The sequence below is a fragment of the Microcaecilia unicolor genome, chromosome 1, assembly GCF_901765095.1.
Source record: "Microcaecilia unicolor chromosome 1, aMicUni1.1, whole genome shotgun sequence".
Lineage (NCBI taxonomy): Eukaryota > Metazoa > Chordata > Amphibia > Gymnophiona > Siphonopidae > Microcaecilia > Microcaecilia unicolor.
This window is the reverse complement of record NC_044031.1, coordinates 602,578,646-602,603,859: the sequence shown is the minus strand read 5'-3', so window position 1 is coordinate 602,603,859 and position 25,214 is coordinate 602,578,646. Positions and strand designations below refer to the sequence as shown.

Here is a 25,214-nt window from a genome sequence, read left to right as displayed (position 1 = left end):
TATCCCACATTTTCCCACCTCTTTGCAGGCTCAATGTGGCTTACAATACATCATGGATAGTGGAAATGAGAAGAGAATAGACATTTAGTGTTACAGAAGGATTTTGGGTTGCATGGTAATGGAATACATGGTAGTGATATAACAGAAGGCATTATTAACATTTCTGGATATATGTGGGAGTTTCACATGTTTTGATCTTTGTGGTATATCTTGTCGAAGAGATGGGTCTTTAGTAGTTTACGGAAGTTGGTCAGTTCATAGGTCACTTTTAGGTTGTGTGGCAATGCATTCCAGAATTGCGTGCTCATATAGGAAAAGGTTGATGCGTGCATTAGTTTGTATTTTAGACCTTTACAGTTGGGGAAATGAAGATTTCGGAATGTGCGAGATGATTTTTTAGCATTCCTGGGTGGTAGGTCTATCAGGTCTGACATGTAGGCTGGGGCCTCACCATGGATGATTTTATGTACTAGGGTACATACTTTGAATGCGATGCGTTCTTTGAGTGGGAGCCAGTGTAGCTTCTCTCTTAGGGGTTTTGCACTTTCGTATTTTGATTTTCCAAATATGAGTCTGGCTGCCTTGTTCTGGGCTGTTTGGAGTTTTTTGAGTATTTGCTCTTTGCAGCCAGCGTAGAGTGAGTTGCAGCAGTCTAGATGACTGAGTACTAATGATTGTACCAGATTACGGAAGACGGTTCTTGGGAAGAATGGTCTTATTCTTTTTAATTTCCACATTGATTGGAACATCTTTTTGCTTTCATCAAGTGAGGTGGGGGTTTCTGTTTCAGGTTTTGGTGTCGGTGCGTCGGTCTTCGGACAGCCCGGTACTGCCTCCTCGACCTCAACAGATTCTGGACCCAGTTCCTGCATCGACCCTGCAGCCTTGCTCGACAACGACTCTGGATGAGCGCATCCGAGCCATTGTCCCAAGTTTGCTGGAAGGGTTGCTGCGTCAGCCTGTTCCCGTGCGGGGGGTGCTTGCGCCTTCGGCACCGTTGATGGAAGCGGCAGCTGACTCTGGGCCTGTGGTGAGGTCTATGACCCCGCTGCCGCTTGCGGCATCGATGTCAGCTGCCACCCAGGTTGACTCCTCGTCTATATCGATGGAGGGAACTTCATCGCCGCTGGTATGGGGGTTGACTTCTCGGCATCGCCATTGGGGACATGGTTCCTCGGCATTGAGACTGGCCCAGTTTCAGACTGCAGTTCAAGACCTCTTCTCCGATACCGAGGAGGATGCCTCGTGGGATGAGGGAGAAGATCCCAGATATTTCTCTTCCGAGGAGTCTTGTGGTCTTCCCTCTGATCCTACTCTGCCAGAAAGAAAGCTTTCTCCTCCGGAGAGTCTTTCTCATCCTTTATCTGGGAGATGTCTGTGGCTATTCCCTTCCCTGTGGTAACTGAGAAGGAGCCCAGGACTGAGATGCTTGAGGTCCTTGACTATCCTTTGCCACCTACGGAGTCCACTGTTCCTCTGCATAATGTCCTTAAAGAGACACTGCTGAGGAACTGGAGGAAACCACTAACTTACCCCACCATCCCTAAAAAAGCTGAGTCCCAATATCGGATTCATGGGGAACCTGAGTTGATGAAGTCGCAGTTACCTCACGACTCTATGGTTGTGGATTCCGCTCTCACCAGGAGTACTAGAGATTTCGCCTCGGCGCCCCCGGGGCGAGAATCTAGGACTCTTGACTAATTTGGGAGAAAGGCCTATCAGTCCTCTATGTTCGTGTCCAAGATTCAGTCATACCAGCTGTACACGAGCATCCACATGCGGAACAATGTAAAGCAACTGGCGGACTTGGTGGACAAGCTCCCTGTGGAGCACGCCAGGCCTTTTCAGGAGGTGGTCAGGCAGCTGAAGGTATGTCATAAATTCCTGTCCAGGTGTGCTTACGACTCTTTTGATGTTGCATCCAGAGCCGCTGCTCAGGGTATAGTGATGCGCAGACTCTCATGGCTGCGTGCCTCTGACCTGGACAATCGAGTCCAGCAGCAGCTTGCGGATGTCCCTTGCTGGGGGGATAATATTTTTGGCGAGAAAGTCGAGCAGGTGGTCGAACATCTCCACCAGCGGGAAACCGCTATGGACAATCTCTCCTGCCGTGCGCCTTCAGCAAGAAGGAGTGCTCTCTATGCCTACAATAGGAGTAGATACAATCCTCCTTCCTGACAGCCTTCTCAGGCTCAGCCCCAGCGCGCTCATTCACATCAACAGCGTGCGCCCAGACAGGCCCCTGCAGCTCCCCAGCAAAAGCAAGGGACGGGCTTTTGACTGACTCCAGCTGAGCATAGCCACTATCAAAGTGTCCGTGCCGGACGATCTACCGGTCGGGGGGAGGTTAACATTTTTTCACCAAAGGTGGCCTCTTGTAACCTCCGATCGGTGGGTTCTTCAAATAGTCCGGTTAGGATACTCCCTCAATTTGATCTCCAAACCTCCAAATTGCCCACCGGGAGCTCAGTCCTTCAGCTTCCAGCACAGGCAGGTACTTGCAGAAGAACTTTCTGCCCTTCTCAGCGCCAATGCGGTCGATCCTGTTCCTCCAGGGCAGGAAGGGCTGGGATTCTATTCCAGATGCTTCCTTGTGCAAAAGAAAACGGGGTGATGCGTCCCACCCTAGACCTAAGGGCCCTGAACAAATACCTGGTCCGAGAAAAGTTCAGGATGGTTTCCCTGGGCACCCTTTTCCTCATGATTCAGCAAAATGATTGGCTGTGCTCTCTGGACTTAAAGGATGCTTATACACACATCCCGATACTTCCAGCTCATAGGAGGTATCTTCGATTCCGTTTCGGAGTGCAGCACTTCCAGTATTGTGTGCTGCCCTTTGGTCTCGTGTCTGCGCCCATGGTGTTTACAAAATGCCTGGCGGTAGTTGCAGCGTCGCTACGCAGACTGGGAGTGCATGTGTTCCCTTATCTCGACAATTGGCTGGTGAAGAACACCTCAGAAGCAGGAGCTCGACAGTCCATACAGATGACTATTCAACTGCTGGAGCTACTCGGGTTTGTAATAAATTACCCTAAGTCCCACCTTCTCCCTGTTCAAAGACTGGAATTTATTGGATCTCTGCTAGATTCACAGACGGCTCATGCCTATCTCCCCGAGACGAGAGCAGACAATCTTCTGTCTCTAGTTTCTCTGGCTAGAGCGTCTCAGCGGATCACAGCTCAGCAGATGTGGAGACTTCTGGACCATATGGCCTCCACAGTTCATGTGACATCCATGGCCCGTCTTCATATGAGATCTGCTCAATAGACCCTAGTTTCCCAGTGGTATCAGGCTGCCGGGAATCTAGAGGATGTAATCCAGCTGTCCACTGAATTTCACAATTCCTTTCAGTGGTGGACAATTCGATCCATTTTGACCTTGGAGCGTCCCTTTCAAATTCCTCAGCCTCAAAAAGTGCTGACAATGGATGCATCCCTTCTGGGGTGGGGAGCTCATGTCGATGGTCTTCACACTCAAGGAGCTTGGTCCCTCCAAGAATCAGGTCTTCAGATCAATCTCCTGGAATTGCGGGCGGTCTGGAACGCTATAAAGGCTTTCAGAGATCTGCTGTCCAATCAAATTATTCAAATTCAGACAGGCAATCAGGTTGCCATGTTTTACATCAACAAGCAGGGGGGCACCGGATCTCGCCCCCTGTTTTGGGAAGCCGTCCAGATGTGGCTTTGGGCGCGCCGTCACAGCATGTTTCTTCAAGCCACGTATCTGGCAGGCGTAAACAACATTCTGGCCGACAGGCTGAACAGGATCATGCAGCCTCACGAGTGGTTGTTCAACTCAGGCATAGTGCGCAAGATCTTCTGAGAGTGGGGCACCCCCTCGGTGGATCTTTTTGCCACTCAGATCAATCACAAAGTCCCTCAGTTCTGTTCCAGGCTTCAGGCCCACGACAGACTAGCATCAGATGCCTTTCTCCTTTATTGGGGAAAGGGCCTTCTGTATGCATATCCTCCCATACCTCTGGTGGGGAAGGCTTTACTGAAACTCAGGCAAGACCGGGGAACCATGATTCTGATTGCTCCTTTTTGGCCGTGTCAGATTTGGTTCCCTCTTCTTCTGGAGTTGTCCTCCGAAGAACCGTGGAGATTGGAGTGTTTTCCAACCCTCATCACTCAGAACGAGGCTGCGCTTCTGCATGCCAACCTCCAGTCTCTGGCTTTCCCGGCTTGGATGTTGAGAGCGTAGACTTCGCCTCCATGGGTCTCTCTGAGGGCGTCTCCCGAGTCTTGCTTGCTTCCAGAAAAGATTCCACGAAGAGGTGTTACTCTTTTAAATGGAGACGGTTTGCCATCTGGTGTGACAGCATGGCCCTAGATCCTCGCTCTTGTCACAGAACCTGCTTGAATACCTTCTACACTTGTCAGAGTCTGGTCTCAAGATCAACTCTGTAAGAGTTCACCTTGGTGCAATTAGTGCTTTTCATTATCGTGTAGAGGGTAAGCCTATTTCTTACAACCTTTAGTTTAGGTTTGCTTTTGTCAATGCCCCCTGTCAAACCTCCACCAGTGTCATGGGATCTCAACGTCGTCCTCACCCAGCTGATGAAGCCTCCTTTTGAGCATCTGAATTCCTGCCATCTGAAGTACTTGACCTGGAAGGTCATTTTCTTGGTTGCGGTTACTTCAGCTCGTATGGTCAGTGAGCTTCAAGCCTTGGTAGTTCATGCTCCTTATCTCAAGTTTCATCACAACAGAGTAGTCCTCCGCACTCACCCTAAGTTCCTGCCAAAGGTGGTGTCGGAGTTCCATGTGAACCAGTCAATTGTCTTGCCAACATTTTTTCCCCGTCCTCATACCCGCCCTGCTGAATGCCAGTTGCATACATTGGACTGCAAGAGAGCATTAGCCTTTTATGTGGAGCGGACAAGCCCCTTCAGATAGTCTGCCCAAATGTTTGTTTCTTTCAATCCCAACAGAAGGGGAGTCGCTGTTGGGAAACGCAGCATTTCTAATTGGCTAGCAGATTGCATTTCCTTCACTTATGCCCAAGCTGGGCTGACTCTTGAGGGTCATGTCACGGCTCATAGTGTTAGAGCCATGGCAGCGTCGGTGGCCCACTTGAAGTCAGCCACTATTGAAGAGATTTGCAAGGCTGCGACGTGGTCATCAGTCCACACATTCACATCTCATTACTGTCTCCAGCAGGATACCCGACGTGACAGTCGGTTTGGGCAGTCGGTGCTGCAGAATTTGTTCGGGGTTTAAAATCCAACTCCACCCCCTAGGCCCATTTTTATTCTGTTCCAGACTGCACTCTCAGTTAGATGTTTCTTCATAGGTCAATCCTTGTTATGTCCTCGCCTTTGCGAGGCCCAATTGACTTTTCTTTGTTGTTTTGAGTGAGCCTGGGTGCTAGGGATACCCAATCTTGAGAACAAGCAGCCTGCTTGTCCTCTGAGAAGGCGAAGATACATACCTGTAGCAGGTATTCTCCGAGGACCGCAGGCTGATTGTTCTCGCAAACCCGCCCGCCTCCCCTTTGGAGTTGTCCTTTCATTTGTTATTGCTTTATATTTAACTGAAGCAGGACTCTCGTGCGACGGGCGGGAATATGGCCGCGCATGCACGGTGTGCGCGCTCAAAGGCTCTAGCAAAGTTTTTGTTGCTAGGAAGATTCCATTCCTGTGGCTGCCGTGGACGTCACCCAATCGTGAGAACAATCAGCCTGCTGCCCTCGGAGAATACCTGCTACAGGTATGTATCTTCGCTTTCTAGGTACACTACTGTATTTAAGTTCCTTTCTTTTTTTTTTTGCCAGGGAGCTAAGTTCTAATTGCAATTTTGTCTGTATGAGAAATAAAGTATTTTGCTTCTATGACTGAACTTTATTCTGACATTATGCTTCTTCCTTTTTCTCTTGGTTTGATATCACCATTGTCCATTTGTTGAAAGCATATACGTAATCAAAAGAATGGCTATATGATGCAGTAGTTAGCATATGTCCTCCTCTTCTAGTCTTTCTCTACCACTTTTAATCTCATCAGCCTACCAGCTACAAATGACTCTGATGTCTTATATTAAATCATTTTCCACCGGGGGGGGGGGGGGGGGGGTGCATTGCTGTATCTTTTTGAACATGCTGATATCCACCATTCCTGCTTTGTAGTCATTAACAATTTCTTATTTTTCAAAAAAGAAGAATAATAACGTTGACTAGTATAATCAATTTTAATCTTGCAGTATTTGATTTCTATGATGAAACTGCTTTGTTCACAGTTCTGAGATTTAGATGATCTTCCTAAAGAAGTGAATCATCACGCTAGCCTGGCAGAAGTTTAATATATTTCTAAAAGAAATGATGCCTTCTGTCTAGAAGGAGACCCTGGGTCATGGGAAGATTTGAATAACAGCAGCATTTCTTTAACTTTGAGAAAATGAACCTTCAAGGATATGGATGTTATAACTAAGTTCTGAAGTGCACCTAGTAGATCCAATTGTCACGATACACATATAGTTAGTATATTTAGGGGATTAGTTATTTAGGAGTGGTAAATATCACTCCTATGGTACAAGATGCTTCTTGTGGTCCACCTTGCAAGCAGTGTTATTTTAGCTTCCTGGGAGCATCAGGCTGCAAAGCTGCGGCCTGATGGTTTCAAACACTTTAAAAGGAGTTGGCATGTGATACTCAGATCTGCCCACAGAAGCTCGTGCCCTCCTTGAGGTCCTTCCTCCGACCTTTTTTGACACAATTTCTGGTGTCTAGTAGAGCCAGGACAGGAGCAATCTCCAGTTACTCCTGCCCTTTGGTAGTCCAGTACCATGAGAATGCTGCAGGAGTCATCGGTGTGATTTCAAACGTTACACTGGCCAAGGAAAGGAGTGACAAGGGAGTGCTCCTGCCTTGGCTCCACTAGACACTAAAAGGCCCTGTGGGGGGCAGGGGGGTGCTTTTGGTGATGTGGAGCTTTGAGAGGTGTCTGGCATTGAGGAACCATCATAGGGGGAGGGGGAGTTCTGAGTGTCTGGCCCCTTTAAAAAGTAATTGGGTATTTATTTATTTTATTTTATTGCATTTGTATCCCACATTTTCCCACCTATTTGCGGGCTCAGTGTGGCTTACAATACATTGTAAATAATGGAAATACGATTTGTTACAATTCAGTTATGGATTACATTGTGAGAATTTAAGCGAAAGCAGAGTCAAGGTATCGTTAGGGAATAGGACAAGGAAAAGAACAATGGAACAATGGAAGAACAATGGTACATCAAGCTGCATCTCTGTAGCCCGATGCTCCTGGGATGGAAAAATGCCACCAGATTTCTGCTGGCTATATTTGTCCAGGAATAACATGGCTTTCAGTCCTCATCACAAACCACGTTATTAGGTCTCTTGCATGTATGTGCATGGTTTGCATCTCATTACTGTGTGTCCCATGGTAACTTATATTAACGTGAGTTAAAATGGATTGTGTGTTATTTCCTTTTAATGCTTGTTAAGAGGCAAATAATGTACGCTAGGGCCTAATGCACCTTAATAACTATCCCCCCCCCCCCATATATGAGTTTCAGTGATATTCAGACTGGTACCCAAGAAGTGCCTGGATAAAGTTAAAGCAGCCTTTTTGGTGTCCTAACTTTCTATGAGCACTTACACAGTTAGCAGACTTGGCACTTCACCTACTGTACCCTAGGACCATTTATAGAATGCCCTGATGGCCACATCAGATTTTCAGTGGCCCTGTATGGTTAAAACTGTTGAAAAATCCAGGGTTGGCACACTCAATGCTATCTAGCTGGGCAGGAGTCTCTTCTGCCTGGTTAAATTGTTTTAAATATGTAACCTTTAAGTGATATTCGCAGGGATATCAGTTTTCACAGATTTGGTTAGTCCTGGGTGATCAATGGCTAAAGCGGCTAGGGCTCTTCAGCTTGGAGAAAAAATGGCTGCGGGGAGATATGATAGAGGTCTATAAAATATTGAGTGGAGTTGAACGAGTAGATGTGAAGGGTCTGTTCATGTTTTCCAAAAATACTAGGACTAGGGGGCATGCGTTGAAGCTATAATGTAGTAAATTTAAAACGAATCAGAGAAATTTTTCTTCACTCAACGTGTAATTAAACTCTGAAATTCGTTGCCAGAGAATGTGGTACAGGCGATTAGCTTAGCGAAGTTTAAAAAAGGTTTGGACGGCTTCCTAAAGGAAAAGTCCATAGAGCGTTATTAAATGGACTTGGGGAAACTCCACTATTTCTGGGATAAGCAGTATAAAATGTTTTGTACTTTTTTGGGATCTTTCCAGGTATTTGTGATCTGGATTGGCCACTGTTGGAAACAGGATGCTGGGCTTGATGGACCTTTGGTCTTTCCCAGTATGGCAATACTTATGTACTTATGTAATGTTGAATATCTTTTTGAATAAAATGGAATATGTTCTATGGATTTACCTAAAAGAAAGGGAATGGGACTTCATAGATCACCTTTCTGTGTGTTTTGGGGTTTTTTTTTTTGCAATTACTTTCAAAGCAGTTTACATAGTATATACAGGGGCAATGGAAGGTTAAGTGACTTCCCTAGAATCACAAGAAGCTGCAGTGGGAATCGAACTCAGTTCCCCAGGATCAAAGTCTGCTGCACTAACCACTAGGCTACTCTTTCACTCCATAAAGACTTAAAACAAACTTTAAAAATAATTTGTTGGTCAGCACATAATTAAACTATGGAATTTGCTACAAGATATTGTGGTCAATAGCCAAGTAAAAAGAAAATTGGATATGTTTCTAGAGAACAATGGGAACTACATTGATAAAAGAGGAACTAACATCTATTTACATTGAAAATATTTCCTTAAAAATAGAAGCGCTATTGATAGGTGATTTCTTGCTGGATGTTGATTGGTTCATTCCATCTGCTATTTCAGAAAAGGGCCATTTATATTATGATGCTCACCATGTTTACTTTACCAGGAGGCATTATGGACCCTCACCTCCTCAACAATACTGAATCCCAAGGCCCCTCTTTGGTAAAGCTGAACCCCCAAGATCCCCTAGTAAGACCCCCCCTTCCATCACCATCTCCTGATTTCCAACCCCGGCCTTATGGGGGTGTCTGGTGTCTTATGTCCTCAGGTTAAAAAATGGCTTGTATGACTCCTGGCAGTAATCTCATGGTATTACCACTAAGAGAAAATCACAGAATAAAGGCAGTGTGGCCATTTTTGAACAGGAGCAAGTGGGGATTGTCCTGCTCCCATTTGTCACCAGGGACCCTGATAAGGATGGGAATGGGGACTGAGCAATGGATGATAAAGAGATGGGTTGATGTTACAATGGGGATTGGGTGAGTGAGCCTATGCTATGATGGGGTGGGGGATCACATATTTTGTGGGAGTTGGGTATTTGGATGCCTTGGGACAGTGGGGTAGGTAATTGGAAGGACAGTAGGGGCGATTGGGAGGAGACTCTTTTGCTTCATTATCAGGTCAGCATGGAGAGTGAGAGCAACCACTTTAAAAAGCTGTTCCAATGCATATGAAGAGGAAGGCTGTACATTTTATTGCCTCATGTGCAGCTTTTTAAAACTGATGCTCTGCAGGAAGAGGGAAGCCATCAATGTACAGTCCTGCATCCATTGGAATTTTCCTAATCCCGACCTAGAGTTCTAAATTCCCCTCTAAATATCTTATCTAAATGCTTCATAGTCTATTGGATTTTCAGAAGACATTCAACAAGATCCCTCATGAGCGTGTCCTTAGGAAGTTAGAGAGTCATTGGATAGATACAGTGCCCTACTGTGGATTCACAACTGGCCAAGAAACAGGAAACATGGACTTCCACTGCCTGAAATAAAAGCTCTGTGATGGGACAGAAAATCTAACTCCTGTAGCGATTAAGAAAGTGTGTGGTGGCATAAATGTACCTGAAAACAAGTGCACAAAGTGCAAAGAAGGCAGCTGGCAGGGCACGCTCATAATCTCGAAGCGTTGAGTGCTATGAATCATCCAGCACAGTTATGCTCTGCATTGGGGAAGAAAGACCTCTCAACCATCCACCAAGCAAGTCTCGTTTTAGTTTCCTCCAAGGAATAGTACTTCGAGAGGAGCTCTCTGCCCTCCTCTGGCAGAATACAATATAACCAGTTTCTCCGTCAGAGAGGGATGAAGGGTTTTACTCTAAGTACTTTCTTATACCAAAAAAAGGTGGGGAAAGTACAACCAATTCTCGATCTGCAAGATTTAAACAAATTCCTACTCAAAGAAAAATTTTGTATGGTTTTCCTGGGATCAGTTCTCCCCATAATCCAACTCAAAGACTAGCTTTGCTTTCTAGATCTAAAGGAGATATACACTCACATAGCTATTCTCTGGCCACAGAAAGTTCTTGTGCTTCTATTGTGGGACTCTGCTTTATCAGTACAAGGTCTTACCATATGGCCTGGCTTTGTCTTCTCAAGTCTTCACAAAGTGCCTGATAGTAGTAGCTGCAATGCTCCACAAGTGACTTACCCTACCTCGATGACTGGTTAATCAAGGCAGCCTCCTGAGAGATGGCACACCAATTTTGTGTATCATACGTCTCCTAGTACTCATCAGGTTTATGATAAATTACCCCAAATCACGTCTTCAGCCAGTTCAGACCTTACAGTTCATCTGGTCTATCCTGGTCATTACTAAGGTCAAGCCTTCCTTCTCAACCAAGAGCAGACAACATAATGAATCTCTTTGCACAGATATCTAGATCCATCCAAGTATCTGCACATCAGATGCTCCGCCTACTCAGCTACACAGCTTCAACATCCATGTATTACTATTGGTTCGGCTCCACTTCCAATTACTTCTGTGGGATTTCTCCTTTCAGTGGACCAGAAACCCACTGTACCCACATATAGGTGCCTCCTTCACCCATAAGGGCTAATATACCGGTGTACAGTTGGGGGTAATAGGTTTTGGGTGGGCTTTGGAGGGCTCAGCAGACAAGATAAGGGAGCAATAGTGAGATGTGTACCGGGGAACATTTATTTGAAGTCCACAGCAGTGCACCATTGCTCTCTTGGGATGTCTGGGTACCAGTCTGCTAAAAATGCTGGCCCCTCCTATATCCCAATGGCATGATTTTGTGCGCTTTTAAGTTATGCATTTTTATTTTCAAAAATGGCCTAAATAGATAACACACAAAGCACAAAACCTTATTTGACTACTACTACTACTTACTACTACTTAACATTTCTAGAGCGCTACTAGGGTTACGCAGCGCTGTACAATTTAACAAAGAAGGATGGTCCCTGCTCAGATGAGCTTACAATCTAAAGGACAAAATGTCAAGTTGGTGTAGTCTAGATTTCTGAGTATAGGTGTGGTGGTTAGGTGCCAAAGGCGACATTGAAGAGGTGAGCTTTGAGCAGTGATTTGAAGATGGGCAGGGAGGGGGCTTGGCGTATGGGCTCAGGGAGTTTGTTCCACGCTTGAGGTGAGGCGAGGCAGAAAGGGCGGAGCCTGGAGTTGGAGGTGGTGGAGAAGGGTACTGAAAGGAGGGATTTGTCTAGAGAGCGGAGGTTACGGGTAGGAACGTAAGGGGAGATGAGGGTAGAGAGGTAAGGAGGGGCTGCAGATCGAGTGCATTTGTAGGTTAGTAGGAGAAGCTTGATCTGTATGCGGTACCTGATCGGACGCCAGTGAAGTGACTTGAGGAGAGGGGTTCTGAGACAGTTCTGAACAGACTGAAGGGGGGATAGATGGCTAAGTGGGAGGCCAGTGAGGAGTAGGTTGCAGTAGTAAAGGCGAGAGGTAATGAGAGAGTGGATGAGAGTACGGGTGGTGTGCTCAGAGAGGAAAGGGCGAATTTTGCTAATGTTATAGAGGAAGAAGCGACAGGTCTTGGCTGTCTGCTGGATATGCGCAGAGAAGGAGAGGGAGGAGTCGAAGATGACACCGAGGTTGCGGGCAGATGAGACGGGGACGATGAGGGTGTTATCAACTGAAATAGAGAGTGGAGGGAGAGGAGAAGTGGGTTTGGGTGGGAAGACAAGAAGTTCAGTCTTGGCCATGTTCAGTTTCAGGTGGCGATTGGACATCCATGCAGCAATGTCGGATAAGCAGGCCGATACTTTGGCCTGGGTTTCCGCAGTGATGTCTGGTGTGGAGAGATAAAGCTGGGTGTCGTCAGCATAGAGATGGTAGTGGAAGCCATGAGATGAAATCAGGGAGCCCAGGGAAGAGGTGTAGATTGAAAAAAGGAGGGGTCCAAGGATAGATCCCTGGGGGACTCCGACAGAGAATGGGATAGGGGAGGAGGACGAACCATGAGAGTGTACTCTGAAGGTACGATGGGAGAGATAAGAGGAGAACCAGGAGAGGACAGAGCCCTGGAATCCAAAGGAGGACAGAGTGTCAAGAAGTAAGTTATGATTGACAGTGTCAAAGGCGGCGGATAGGTCGAGGAGGATGAGGATGGAGTAGTGACCTTTGGATTTGGCGAGGAGTAGGTCATTGCAGACTTTAGATAGTGCCATTTCTGTTGAGTGCAGGGGCGAAAGCCGGATTGAAGTGGATCAAGAATGGCATGAGAGGAGAGAAAATCGAGGCAACGGCTGTGAACGGCGCGTTCAAGTATCTTGGAGAGGAAAGGTAGGAGGGAAATGGGGTGGTAGTTGGAGGGACAGGTAGGGTCAAGTGATGGCTTTTTGAGGAGGGGTGTGACTACGGCATGCTTGAAGGTGTCCGGGACAGTTGCAGTGGAAAGAGGTTAAGGATATGACAGATAGGGGGGGTGATAGTAGGAGAGATGGTGTTAAGTAAGTTGGTGGGGATGGGGTCTGAGGAACAGGTGGTGCATTTCGAGGAGGAGAGGAGATGGGCGGTTTCCTCTTCAGTGATATCAGGAAAAGAGGAGAAGGAGGCCTGGGTTGGTTGGTTGAGGGAGTGGGTAATGGGATGAAGAGGAGGGGAGGGTTTGGTGGTGAATTCAAGGTTGATCTTCTGGACCTTGTCACAGAAGTAGTCAGCCAGTGATTGAGGAGAGAGTGAGGGGGGAGGGGGTGGGAGCGGAGGGCACTTTGAGGAGGGAATTGAGGGTAGCGAAGAGATGATGAGGGTTAGAGCTGAGGGAATTGGTCAATTGGGTGTAATAGTCCTGTTTGGCGAGGAATAGGGAGGACTGGAAGGAGGATAACATGAATTTGTAGTGAATGAAATCAGTATGGGTGCGAGATTTCCTCCATAGGCGTTCAGCCGATCGGGTGCAGTAGCGAAGGTATCAGGTGCCAGGGGTCAGCCAGGGCTGGGGATTAGTACGCCTTGTGGGGCGGGAGACAGATGGTGCAAGGGTGTCAAGAGCAGAGGAGAGAGTGGCATTGTAAGTGGATTCAGCCTTACAATGACATGGTATTTTCTATTTAAAAAAAAACAAAAAACATGTTTTCTTTTTTTTTGAAAATGTGTACATTTCCTATGCAAAACTTCCAAAGTCCAACTTAAATGTGCTATCAAAAATGCCCTTCTGTATGCTTTTAGAAAATAGGCACCCAGAACCAGGCACAATAGAAATTTACACCTCCTTTGAAGAAGGAGTACATTTGTGCAGGTATCTTATGCATATATATGTATATCTTATAAAATATACACATACACTGGTACTTTGCTCCAGCTCTAAGCATGCATAGATCATATAAAGGTAGCCACACACTTTCCAGGCTGACTTCATGGACTTCGTTTCAAATATATGTGTATCCAACTCCAGTACACTAGTATTAGGAGACATTAACCTTCAACTTGAAGACCCAAACTCTACCAACGCACAAGAATGCAAGGACTTTCTTCATCTATGTGATCTTACATGGCCACACATGCAAACAACCCACGCAAAGGGTCAGATACTCGACTTCTTCTCACACAAACTGCCGACTGATCAAAACCTAACCATAACACAAACTAGATGGACAGAAACACCATGGACCGACCATTACAAACTAAACCTATCCCTTAAATGGCGAAAAAGGGGCGCTTTCCACACGCGAGAACACACAACTCACACCACGAGAGGCCAAATAGACCCGGACTCTTTCTGGCAACAGATATACAACAATGATTGGACAGCACAAACAGAATCCATATATTACCTCTCAGAATGGGACAAAAGATGCAAACACATTCTTGACGAAATAGCATCCTTACAAACAAGAACTTCATGTAGACACAACTCGATACTGTGGTTCAATGAAGAACTGAAAAAACTAAAAACACAATCTAGGAAACTGGAACGTGCATGGAAAAAAATAAAAAACAAACACACACTCAACTCATGGACTACAAAGGAAATACAAATACGCAATAAGGCAGACCAAAAGGTCGTACTACAAAACCAAAATTGGACTGGCCTACAAGAACACAAAGAAATTATACCATCTCGTGAACAAACTACTAGACACAACGCCGGTCACCACAACTAACACTGACATCCCATCTGCAGATAACCTTGCTAAATATTTCAATGAAAAAATCGTAAACCTACGCAAACCCTACCTCAGAACCTCATGGACATAGATAACTTCACTAATGGTCTAGACCCAACCCCTGGTGAATACCCTGCTGATCAAATATGGTCAAATTTCGTGCTCCTCAGCGCCGACACAGTTACCCAAGCGATTAAAAAATACTCCAACAGCCACTGTTAACTGGACACCTGCCCCAGCTACCTAATACAATCTGCCCCCCATTGCTTCATAATAGATCTCACATCCCACTTAAACTTCATGCTCCAGCACGGTATCTACCCTAAAGAAAAAGGCAACATCCTGCTCACCCCAATACCAAAAGACACCAAGGAAAATTTAAACGACATTACCAACTACCGCCCAGTAGCATCTATCCCATTAGTAGTCAAACTAATGGAAAGACTGGTGACCAAACAACTCAATGACTACATAAGCAAATTCACTATACTTCATGAGTCACAATCAGGATTTCGACCCCTACACAGCACCGAAACAGTACTACTTACGCTCCTAACCAAATTCAAGCAGGAAATAGCAATAGGCAAGAGCATTCTCCTCCTCCAATTTGACATGTCAAGTGTGTTCAACATGGTTAACCATAATATACTGCTAAGACTCCTAGAATACTTCGGAATCGGTTGTGGCACTCTCAATTGGATCAAGGGTTTTCTAACCACAAGAACATATCAAGTGAAATAAAAAAACAAACATATTGTCACCGTGGAAACGAGACTGCAGAGTACCGCAAGGATCACCACTATCACCGATCCTGTTCAACCTTATGATGACTCAACTAGCCAAGACCTTATCCACCCAAGGCCTTAACCCATTTATATACGCTGATGACGTTACATTATATATCTCCTACAAACGTGATTTGGCAGAAATCACCAACCAAATCGAGCTCAGCTTAAACATCATGAACTCATGGGCAAATGCATTCCAATTAAAACTCAATACAGAAAAAACACACTGCCTCATCATCTCATCCCAATACAATACATACAAACCCAGAAATATTAACACCCCAGGATACACCCTCCCTATCTCAGACAACCTGAAAATTCTCGGAGTAACAATCGACCGTAACCTCTCACTAGAGACCCAAGCGAAATCCACCATAAAGAAAATGTTTTCTCAATGTGGAAACTCAAACACGTGAAACCATTCTTCCCGAGGGAAATATTTCGTAATCTAATACAATCAATGGTACTAAGCCACGAAGACTACTGTAAAGGAATCTATGTGGGATGCAAGGATCAAATCATAAAAAAACTCCAGACCACCCAAAACACAGCAGCCAGGCTTATATTTGGAAAAACGCGTTTCAACAGCACCAAACCAGTCCGAGAAAAACTGCAGTGGCTCCCAATCAAAGAACGTATCACTTTCAAAATCTGCACGACTGTTCATAAAATTATTTAAGGAGAGGCACCGGGATACATGACAGACCTTATCGACCTGCCAACCAGAAATACCACAAGTTCTGCACGATCTTACCTAAACCTCCACTACCCATGCAACAAAGGACTCAAATACAAATCCACCTATGCATCCAGCTTTTCGTACTTAAGCGCACAATTATGGAACACACTGCCAAAGCAGCAAAAACTACGCTACACCACCTAAATTTCCGGAAAGCACTAAAGACAGTCCTGTTCAGAAGAGCATACTCCACTGACCCAACATAAAAAAATACCTGGACACCTGCGACACAATATAACCAAAGACCATAATGGACATTACCTGACTCTTCCTCCCCCTCTCCCCCTCTAAGTTCCCCCCAATTGTACGTACCATACATGTACCTTATCTACCATAATATCACCTTGTATTCATTCATACCTTGTATTTGTTCAGACCGGAACCGGCTAACGCCGTTAACGGTAATATGTATGCCACATTGAGCCCGCAAAAAGGTGGGAAAATGTGGGCTACAAATGTAACAAATAAGTAAAAATATATGTAGGCTCCTTTGCAATGTTGAGTCCCTTTCCATGTGTAAAATATGCTTTTACATATGGCAAATGCTTCATAACATTATCCTTAATGTGAATGTTGTTATAAAGTGTGATGTGATTAAAATGAAATGTGCAGAACACTTTTGCATGAAGGGCACACACGCACATATACTGAGCCTGTTGTGTACTTTTGCAAAAGAGCCTCCCTGAAAGCTCCTGCACAAAGTTATGTGTGTTCCCAAGAACAGATAACTTAGTGCTAGTAAGAATTAATACATATATAGGACTTTTATGAAATGTGTGGATAAGTGCCAGTTCTGCTCCTGCTCTGTCCAGTAACATTTTCGCATATGCCATGTAAAAATAGGCACTTTTGGGGCTTTTTACAAAACGTCGGTAAGCCCAATGGAGGCTTACCATACAATAAATCAGACAGTGGTGGTAGTTATGGTTTGAGTGTGCTCTATTCCTGGCGTGCCGGAAAATAACATTTTTCTATCGCTTCACTAACCCGTTGGTAATTGGACTGCCCAGTTACCATGGAAGCCCTTACCACCACCTCAGTGGGTGGCGGTAAGTGCTTCCCGCCACATGGCCATGTTGTATGAGTTATCTTGTTGTTTGGCTAGTTTTATTTGGGCTTTTTACCCGTTGCGATATAAAGGGCCCTGGTGCGCAGGAAAAACAGCCCCCGCCACTAGCACAGAGCCCTTTTTCCTGCAGCTTAGTAAAAGGGCCCCTGTGTTTTCTGAGTACCTACTTTTATGCATGTATACCTCTGGTGAATTTTATAAGAACCCATTTGAGGGCATACAAATTCAAGTTATAAAACTACCATTAAAGATCCAAGTTTCTATTCTGCATAGCCTTATATCTAATTTTATTTTTTTGTAGGTTTCTAATATTTCAACAGATGTCATAACTCTCAATCTATTTGGGCGTCGTCTATACTATATTCTCAAATAGTTTATTATATTCTAATATGATAATAATGAAATAATATTTAATTTTCATTTTGGTTGCAGCACCAGACAGTGCCATCTACTCCTTGATGTGTTCAACTCTACAGAACATGAGCTAACCGTTAGTGCTAAAAATAACGAGGATCTTGTTCTTCATGCTGGGGAGTGTCAGCGGTAGGTGTTTCAGGCAGTCAAAGATACTGTTTTCACTCTGTTTTCAGTTGTTAATTTTTAATAATGACTGCTGGAATGAAAGTGACAATGACAAAAGAAATGACCCGTTGATTTTCTAATGCAATTTTTATGTTGGATTCACTGGGGACATAATCCCAGGGTGCTGCTGGGCTCATATTAATAGCTATGTCATTCTCCTCCATGCAGTTTGTCATCCAGCTGCTGGTGGAGTATGAGAGATTGTTTTAAAACATTTTTTTGCAATATGGTTTTCCTAAAATGTATCTTTGTGATTTAATTACCCCCACCTTGGCCATTCAATTTTGATTAAAAAATGAAGACACTGTTGTAGAGGGGAATGTTTTGCATAAATGCTTTTTCACTGATTGCATTAAAATTGGCTGTTTATGAATAAAGGGGGGGGGGGTTATTAAAGCTTAGCTCGAGTAATGGGCCCTGCTGCAGATAACTCGAGCTAAGCTTAAGTAAAAGACGCCCAAAGTCACTGATGCATTAGGTGTTAGCATGGTTTACTGTATTCATAATATATGTATTATGAGCTATGGTAATCATCCCCAATATGTGAGCTCTGACACTCCTGCCTCCTCCCAAGCAAATAATGAAAGGTCATCTGAGACATGATCTCACACCCAAGTCTGTTTCCCATGAGAACCTCCAAAGTAATTCTGAGCTTGATACTCCTCATCTTCTTCCTTCTCCCCTTATCTTCCCCATTTATGTCTTCATAATGGTAGATATGTGCAAGAGATATTTCTACCTTTTTTTTAAACCCTTTATTATTACTTGGGAGCAGTGGTGTGCTGGAGCAGGCTCTCACAGGCTTGCAAGAGCCGGTTGTTAAGTTTTTAAGAATTTTGGGAGCCGGTTGTTAAAGTAGGGCCCTCCATGGCTACTTTAACAACTGGCTCCCAAAATGTGGGCTTGGGCCCCCTGCTGAATTATCTTTTACTTTGCTGGTGGGGATGCTGAGCCCTGTCAGCCAAGTAAATAGACTACTGCTGCTCCCCGCTCCTTGTTTCCAGCTCTAGACAGGCTGGGACTTCCGAGCATGTGAGAGAAGTTCCAGCATGCTGCTCAGAGCAAGACATTGGGAGTGGTGGCAGTCCATTTATTGGCTGCCAGCAAAGGTATGCCTAGCATGCCCGCACGAACGGAGGGAGGAGAGAAAGGCAAGTGTTGCTCCCCCACCCCACCCCCCGGCCACCCCTCGACCTTCCAACTGCAGAGCTGGCTACGTCCGGAGAAAGAGCCTGTTGTTAAAAATGTACCAGCAAATCCCTGCTTGGGAGGATTGCTTGTGGGCAGGTTGGTGAGTGGTTGGGAGACTTGGGCCACAAATGGCCCTTCCTGTACTTGAAAGAGATCAGCGGGTGCCCGTATTAACAAGCTGATGGTGAGCCTGTTGCTTTTCACAGAATAACTTAACTGTGCTTCTTCAGATGTAGTTGAGTTTTTGCAGTAGCCAGTAGATTATTGTAAATCATGTGGTTTAATATGATTTGTGGAACCTTGTTTTAATATTAATGAGTTGCTTTACATTTACATACCTAGCACTTATTAAAATGTTTTACAGTTTAAGATTAATGTGGACTTAATTAAATCTAATATGAAATAACACACTATAGAACATTAATGTTTGTGTCAATGTTAATGCTGTAGAGCATTGTCTTCCTATAGTATGGCTAAATTGTACACGTACTATGGGTTCTTGGCTGGATCTATGGATTATGCATTCAGATTACTCTCATCTCAACCACTATTGAAGGAGAATGCAGACCAGGTGCAGCCTATCTCTCCAGCATAAACTGTCAAGTAATAACTGGGCATTGCTTTCATATTATGGGTCTTATATACATAGAATGGTGAAAAGGCCTTGGTATGTAAGATCCTATCAGTTATGCTCTTTTTGCCCAGCCTGCACCTTCAGTTTATTTTAGAGACATATTTCTTGTTAGAAATTAAGAATTAATTTTCTGCATGCCATGAAGAACTAAAATATTGCAAAGCCATAGCCTTCTGGTCTTTTGATTATATGTCAGCACTGCATTTTTTTTTTTTTTTTTGCTTGAAATCAGTGAAACTCCTTTCAAGGAACTCAGAGAGGTTCTGGCAGATCTGCTGAAAGACCTGTATAATAGATCTTTGGAGACTGAAGTGGTTTCACAAGAATGGAGAAGAACAGATATAGTTTCACTTATTTGTGTATTTAACAGATTTCTATATTGCCCTTTTGAAATATTTGTCATAGGCAGAAAGCAACAAACTATAAACTCGCTGTAAAAGATATAAAATCATAAGGCCTGATATTTAAAGATTTATTCTCCTAACTTTGAGAGTTACGCTCCTAAATTGGTCTCTCTGAAACTTTGCAAGGCTTGTGTGCCTAAATTTATACTCAACACCCCGTGGTAGGAAGTGTCCTTAGTGTATCCTTATGTGGATCTTTCCTGCAAGCTAAGACCATTTTTACCACTGACAGAAAATGGCTGATTTTCCAGATTAATAACCATGCATTAATTCTGCCATTAGCATAGATGCCGACTCTGTGGGTGCTTGAACACCCCCAATATTTCACCCACCGGAAGTCGGAACCGGAAGTTCCGTTCGCCAGCCCGACCTGCCCGGTGCCCTCCCTTTTCTTCCTCAGTAGTCCTCCGTCGCTCCACCCTCACCTTCCTGCGTGCCGCCCAGAATTTTAAAAGTTATCTTACCTCGGAGTCCCGGCGGCAGCAGTGAAAGGCGAGCAGGCTCGGCGCTTCAGCCTTCCCTTCTCTCGTCTCAGCTCTGTTCCCGCCCTTATTTCCTGTTTCCGCAAGGGCAGGACCAGAGCTGAGATGAGAGAAGGGAAGGCTGAAGCGCTGAGCCTGCTCGCCTTTCACTGCTGCCGCCGGGACCTCGAGGTAAGATGACTTTTAAAATTCTGGGCGGCACGCAGGAAGGCGAGGGTGGACCGGCAGAGGACTGTTGTGGGAGAAGTGGTCGGGCGTGGCCTGGAACTCGGAGGGAGGGAAGGGGGCCAGGAACTCGGAGGGAGGGAGGGAGGAGGGCCTGGAACTCGGAGAGAGAGGGGGGGCCTGGAACTCGGAGGAGAGGGAGGGGGATGGGGGAGAGGGGAGAGGAAGGGAGGGGGGAATGCACCACCTGTATTAAAGAAAAAAAATTTCAGCACCCCCAATCATTTTGAAAAGTTGGCTCCTATGGCCATTAGCATGTGGCCATTACCAAATATTAGTGTATGAGCCTTTACCAATACTTATTTTGTAGGTGATAGGGCTCACAAGCTAATCCTGCGCTGATCAGTTGGCGCATGGCAGTGTAGCTGTGCTGATGAGCACAGAAATTCCCACTGTCCCCAGACACACCCCCTCTCAGAAAAATGACATTTTTTATCTTTAGCTTGTGGTGTGCATGCGCAGCACATCCCATGACAAAGTATTTTAAGATGCGGTAACCATGCGTCAATGCTTACCACAGCATAGTAAAAGGAGCCCATAATTTCACTCCAAAGTTTAGTAGTTTAAAAAGTGGGTTGCAACAGGAGCAGATTGGGGAGGGGAAAAAAGTTAGGAGCTTAGCATAGATTATTAGCACTAGGCTCATAAATCTAGGCAAATGAATGGCCACCCAGCCTTATTTTAATATCAGGCCCATAGAAGACAACTAAACATAGGTCAGTTTTCTAAAGTATTTATACAAAGACCAGCCACCTGCATTTTTCACTTACACTGGGGTATAGAAACCCAAAGGAGTTATATCTGATAGGGGATGAGAGGCTGATATACATAGACTTTGGATGATAGCATCTGTGGATCTGTAGGTGGTGAAACAATGTGACACGGCAGCAAAAATATGCTAGGCTGCATGTAGAGTCCCATAACCAACAGAAGAAAGGAGGTGTTATTGCCCCTGTGCAGGTTGTTGGTGAAGCCCCACTTAGAGTATTGTGTTCAGTTTTGGAGCCTGTATCTTATTAAAACTTGAAGCAGTTCAAAAGAAGACGGCAAACATGATAAGGTTTTGTGCCAAAAGACATATGAGAAGAGACTCGAAGACCTGAATATGTGTATCCTAGAGGAAGGGAGTGGCAGGGGGAGATATGATATGGATGCTTAAATACTTGAACGATATTAATATACAAACAGATCTTTTTCAGAGAAGGTGATGCAATAGAACATGAATTCTGATTTCAGGGTGGCGTACTTAGGAGTAATATCATGAAATACTTTTTCACAGTGTGAGTGGTAGATACCTGGAATATCCTCTCATGGGAAGTGATGGGGACAAAAACAGTGACTGAATTAAAAAATGCTTGGGACAAACACAAAGGAATCCCTATGAAGAAAATGAATGAATCGATGCAAAATTATATTTTTTAAAAATGATTGTATTTTGATTGTTTTTAATTATGTATGTTTTAAATGTGATTTGCCAAGAACATTTGGATTGTGTGGAGTATAAATATTGTAAACAAATAAATTAATTAAGTGGCCTTTACGCTTTATATAGGGTAGATACAACTCTGGCTTTGGGCAGGCTGGTTGGACCATACGGGTGCTTATCTGCTGTCTTGTACTATGTTAGTTCTATTACTATCCGTGAATTTTTGGAATTTATATGGATAGTATGGGACTGAATATGTGAATGAGTGGACTCATGCTATGTGTATAAAATGGGGTCGATTTTAGGGTTGAGGGAAGGTGGGACTAAAAATTATGCAGCTACTGGTAGTAATCAGCTGCTATCATCGTAATCTATGTGTGTATTTTAGGTCTGTTGTTTTGGCAATTGATACTAAGATCAGCAAAAGAATGGACACCCCTAACGGAACAGACAGAATGAAGAGTGTTCTAAGCTTGAAGACTAGCCAAATGCTTGTAAATGAAAACAATATACAATGGCATGCATCTAGACTCCTGAAATTCAAATGAACAGCATACAATAGGGTCAGTAGATAGTATCTAATGGTCTCAGAGTTGCAAAATGTGTGACAGGACAGTGATCATACTCAGTAGAGGTCACTGATGAGGTTCTCACCTAGAATTCTGTTTTGTACTGGAGGCTGTATCCTCTAAAAGAGTAGAGAGAGGTCGGAGTCAAGAGAAGAACAATCAAAATGGTGGAAAATCTGTATCAGAACTTCTATGAGATGAGACACAAGGTTCTAAATAAGCTGCAAGGACATAGACACAGGAACATCACAAAATATATTTTTCTTGAAAAGGGTGAGTGGTTGCCTGGATTGCCCTCTTGGAGGAGAAGATAAGAAGTAAAAACAATAGCTGAATTAAAAAAGTGTGAGATAAAGAGGAAGCAAGAGGATGGAAATGAAGCACTGGTGTAAGCTGCACAGAGTGGTCTTTTACAATTGATTTAAAACCCAAATAGTATGATAGCATTGGGAGACAACCTGCATGGAGCAGCAGTCGCATCTCTGAAATCAGTATATATGGGGAGGAGGACAATCTGCTCAGAGTGGTGCTTGTAACCCTAAAAGTCAGTGGTACTATTTTAAAGATAAGGTGAGGGACATGGAGGAAGAAGGCTTGGATGTTATATTCCATGTGGATTAACTTTAATATGGAAATTTGTCAGCACTCAAGAAAAAGATCTAGGTGTCATTATAGACAATATGCTGAAATCTTTTGCCTAGTGTGAAGCAGCAGCCAAGAAAGCAAGCAGCACGCTAAGGATTATTAGGAAAGGGATGCAAAATGTCTCTGTATCGCTCCATGGTGCGACCTTACCTTGAGAATTGTGTTTAGTTCTGGTCACTATATCTCAAAAAAGATATAGCGGAATTAGAAAAAGTTCAAAGAGTGACCAAAATGATAAATGGGATTGAACTCCTCTCATATGAGGAAAGGCTAAAGAGGTTAGGGCTATTTAACGTTGAGAATGAGTAGAAGTCACTAGGGGACACTCGGTAAAGTTACATGGAAATACTCTTAAAACAAGTAGGAGGAAATATTTCTTTTTCACTTAGTGAATAGTTAAGCTATAGAACTTGGAAAAGAGATGGATGAAGGGAGATGTGATTGAGGTCTATAAAATCCTGAGTGGTATAGAACAGATAAAAGTGAATCAATTTTTCACTCTTTCAAATAATAGCCTTGAATGCCTTCCTCTTACATTGGGGGATGGGTTTTCTACACGTATCCTCAAATGTATATCAAAAACTCCTGAACCTCAGACAGGATCAGGAACTATAGTTCTCATAGCTCCCTTTTGGTTGAGACAAGTGTGATTTCTTTCTTTTTTTTTTCTGGAATTTTCCATAAGAGAGCCCATAAGACCATGCAAGCTAAGGGGATTCTGTTAACACCTCAGCACTGAGTCCCTTGCTTTCAAAGCTTGGATGTTGAGAGGGTAACTGTAGCTTTCCTCAATTTGTGTGAAAGTGTTTCACAAATAATTCTGGCTTCCAGGAGAGATTCCATTAGAAGGACTTAGAGTTTCAAATGGCAGAGGTTTTCTATCTGGTGTGGTGGGGAAGCCCTATATCCCTTCTCCTGTCCCACACAAAAACTTCTTGAATACATTCTACATCTGTCTGAGTCAGGTTGAAAACCAAGTCCATTAAAGAGTACTCTTTAGTGCAACTGGAGGTTATCAACATCTTGTGCAGGGCTTGTTTCTGTTGAAGCTTCCCATCTAGCCTCCCACAGTGCACTGGGACCTCAGTATTGTGTTAACTGAGCTGATAAAGGATCCTTTCAAACCATTTAACACATATGAACCAAACCATCTGTCCTGAGAAAATTTAAGAGTCACAGGATAGGAGGCAAGGTTCTGGTGTGTATTAGGAGTTGGTTATTGGACAAAAAACAGAGGGTGGGGTTAAATGGTAATTTCTGTTAGTGGAGGAGGGTGAACAGTGGTGTTCCACAGGGATCAGTGCACTGGGACCAGTGCGATTTAACATTTTTATAATTGATATGGAAATCAGAATGACGAGTGAGATGATTAAATTTGCAGATGATATGAAACTATTCAAGGTTGTTAAAACACGTGTGGACTGTGAATTCTCCGAGGACAAGCAGGCTGCTTGTTCCCACTGATGGGTGACGTCCACGGCAGCCCCTCCAATCGGAAACTTCACTAGCAAAGTCCTTTGCTAGCCCTCGCGCGCCCGCGCGCACCGCGCATGCGCGGCCGTCTTCCCGCCCGAAACCGGCTCGAGCCGGCCAGTCTTCTTTTGTCCGCACTCGGTACGGTCGTGTTTCGCCGTGTCGAGCCCCGGAAAGTCGACCTCGCGCGTCCTATTTGTTTGAACGTGGTTTTTTCCTTCGGGAAAGCTTTGTCCTAGTCGGGAAGTGCTCCGGAAACCCCCCGCCGGGTTTCGTGTAAATCCTCCCCGTACTTCCAGCTTTTTTGCCCCGGTAAGTTTTCTTTCGTCGTCGGGGTAGGCCTTTTTTCGGCCTCGGTCGAGATTTTTTCTCCCTCTAAATTTGGTGCTTCGAATTTCGCCATTTCGGCTTTTGATTTCGCCGGCGTGATTTTTCCGCCCATGACATCGAAGCCTTCCAGCGGCTTCAAGAAGTGCACCCAGTGCGCCCGGGTTATCTCGCTCACTGATCGACACTCGTCGTGTCTTCAGTGTCTGGGGGCCGAGCACCGCCCTCAGAACTGCAGTCTGTGTTCCCTGCTTCAA

The 25,214-nt window shown here is 44.5% G+C and overlaps 1 protein-coding gene across 3 annotated transcripts in view; it reads left to right on the top strand.

Moving 5' to 3' along the window:
- TRAPPC9 (trafficking protein particle complex 9) overlaps positions 1-25,214 on the top strand; it is a 1,491,395-nt gene that overhangs the window by 590,487 nt on the left and 875,694 nt on the right. For all 3 annotated transcript variants that reach the window (XM_030219557.1, XM_030219566.1, XM_030219550.1), the window contains one exon: positions 17,432-17,542. In XM_030219557.1, coding sequence (XP_030075417.1) covers positions 17,432-17,542 — 111 coding nt within the window. The remainder of the gene's footprint in view (positions 1-17,431; positions 17,543-25,214) is intronic.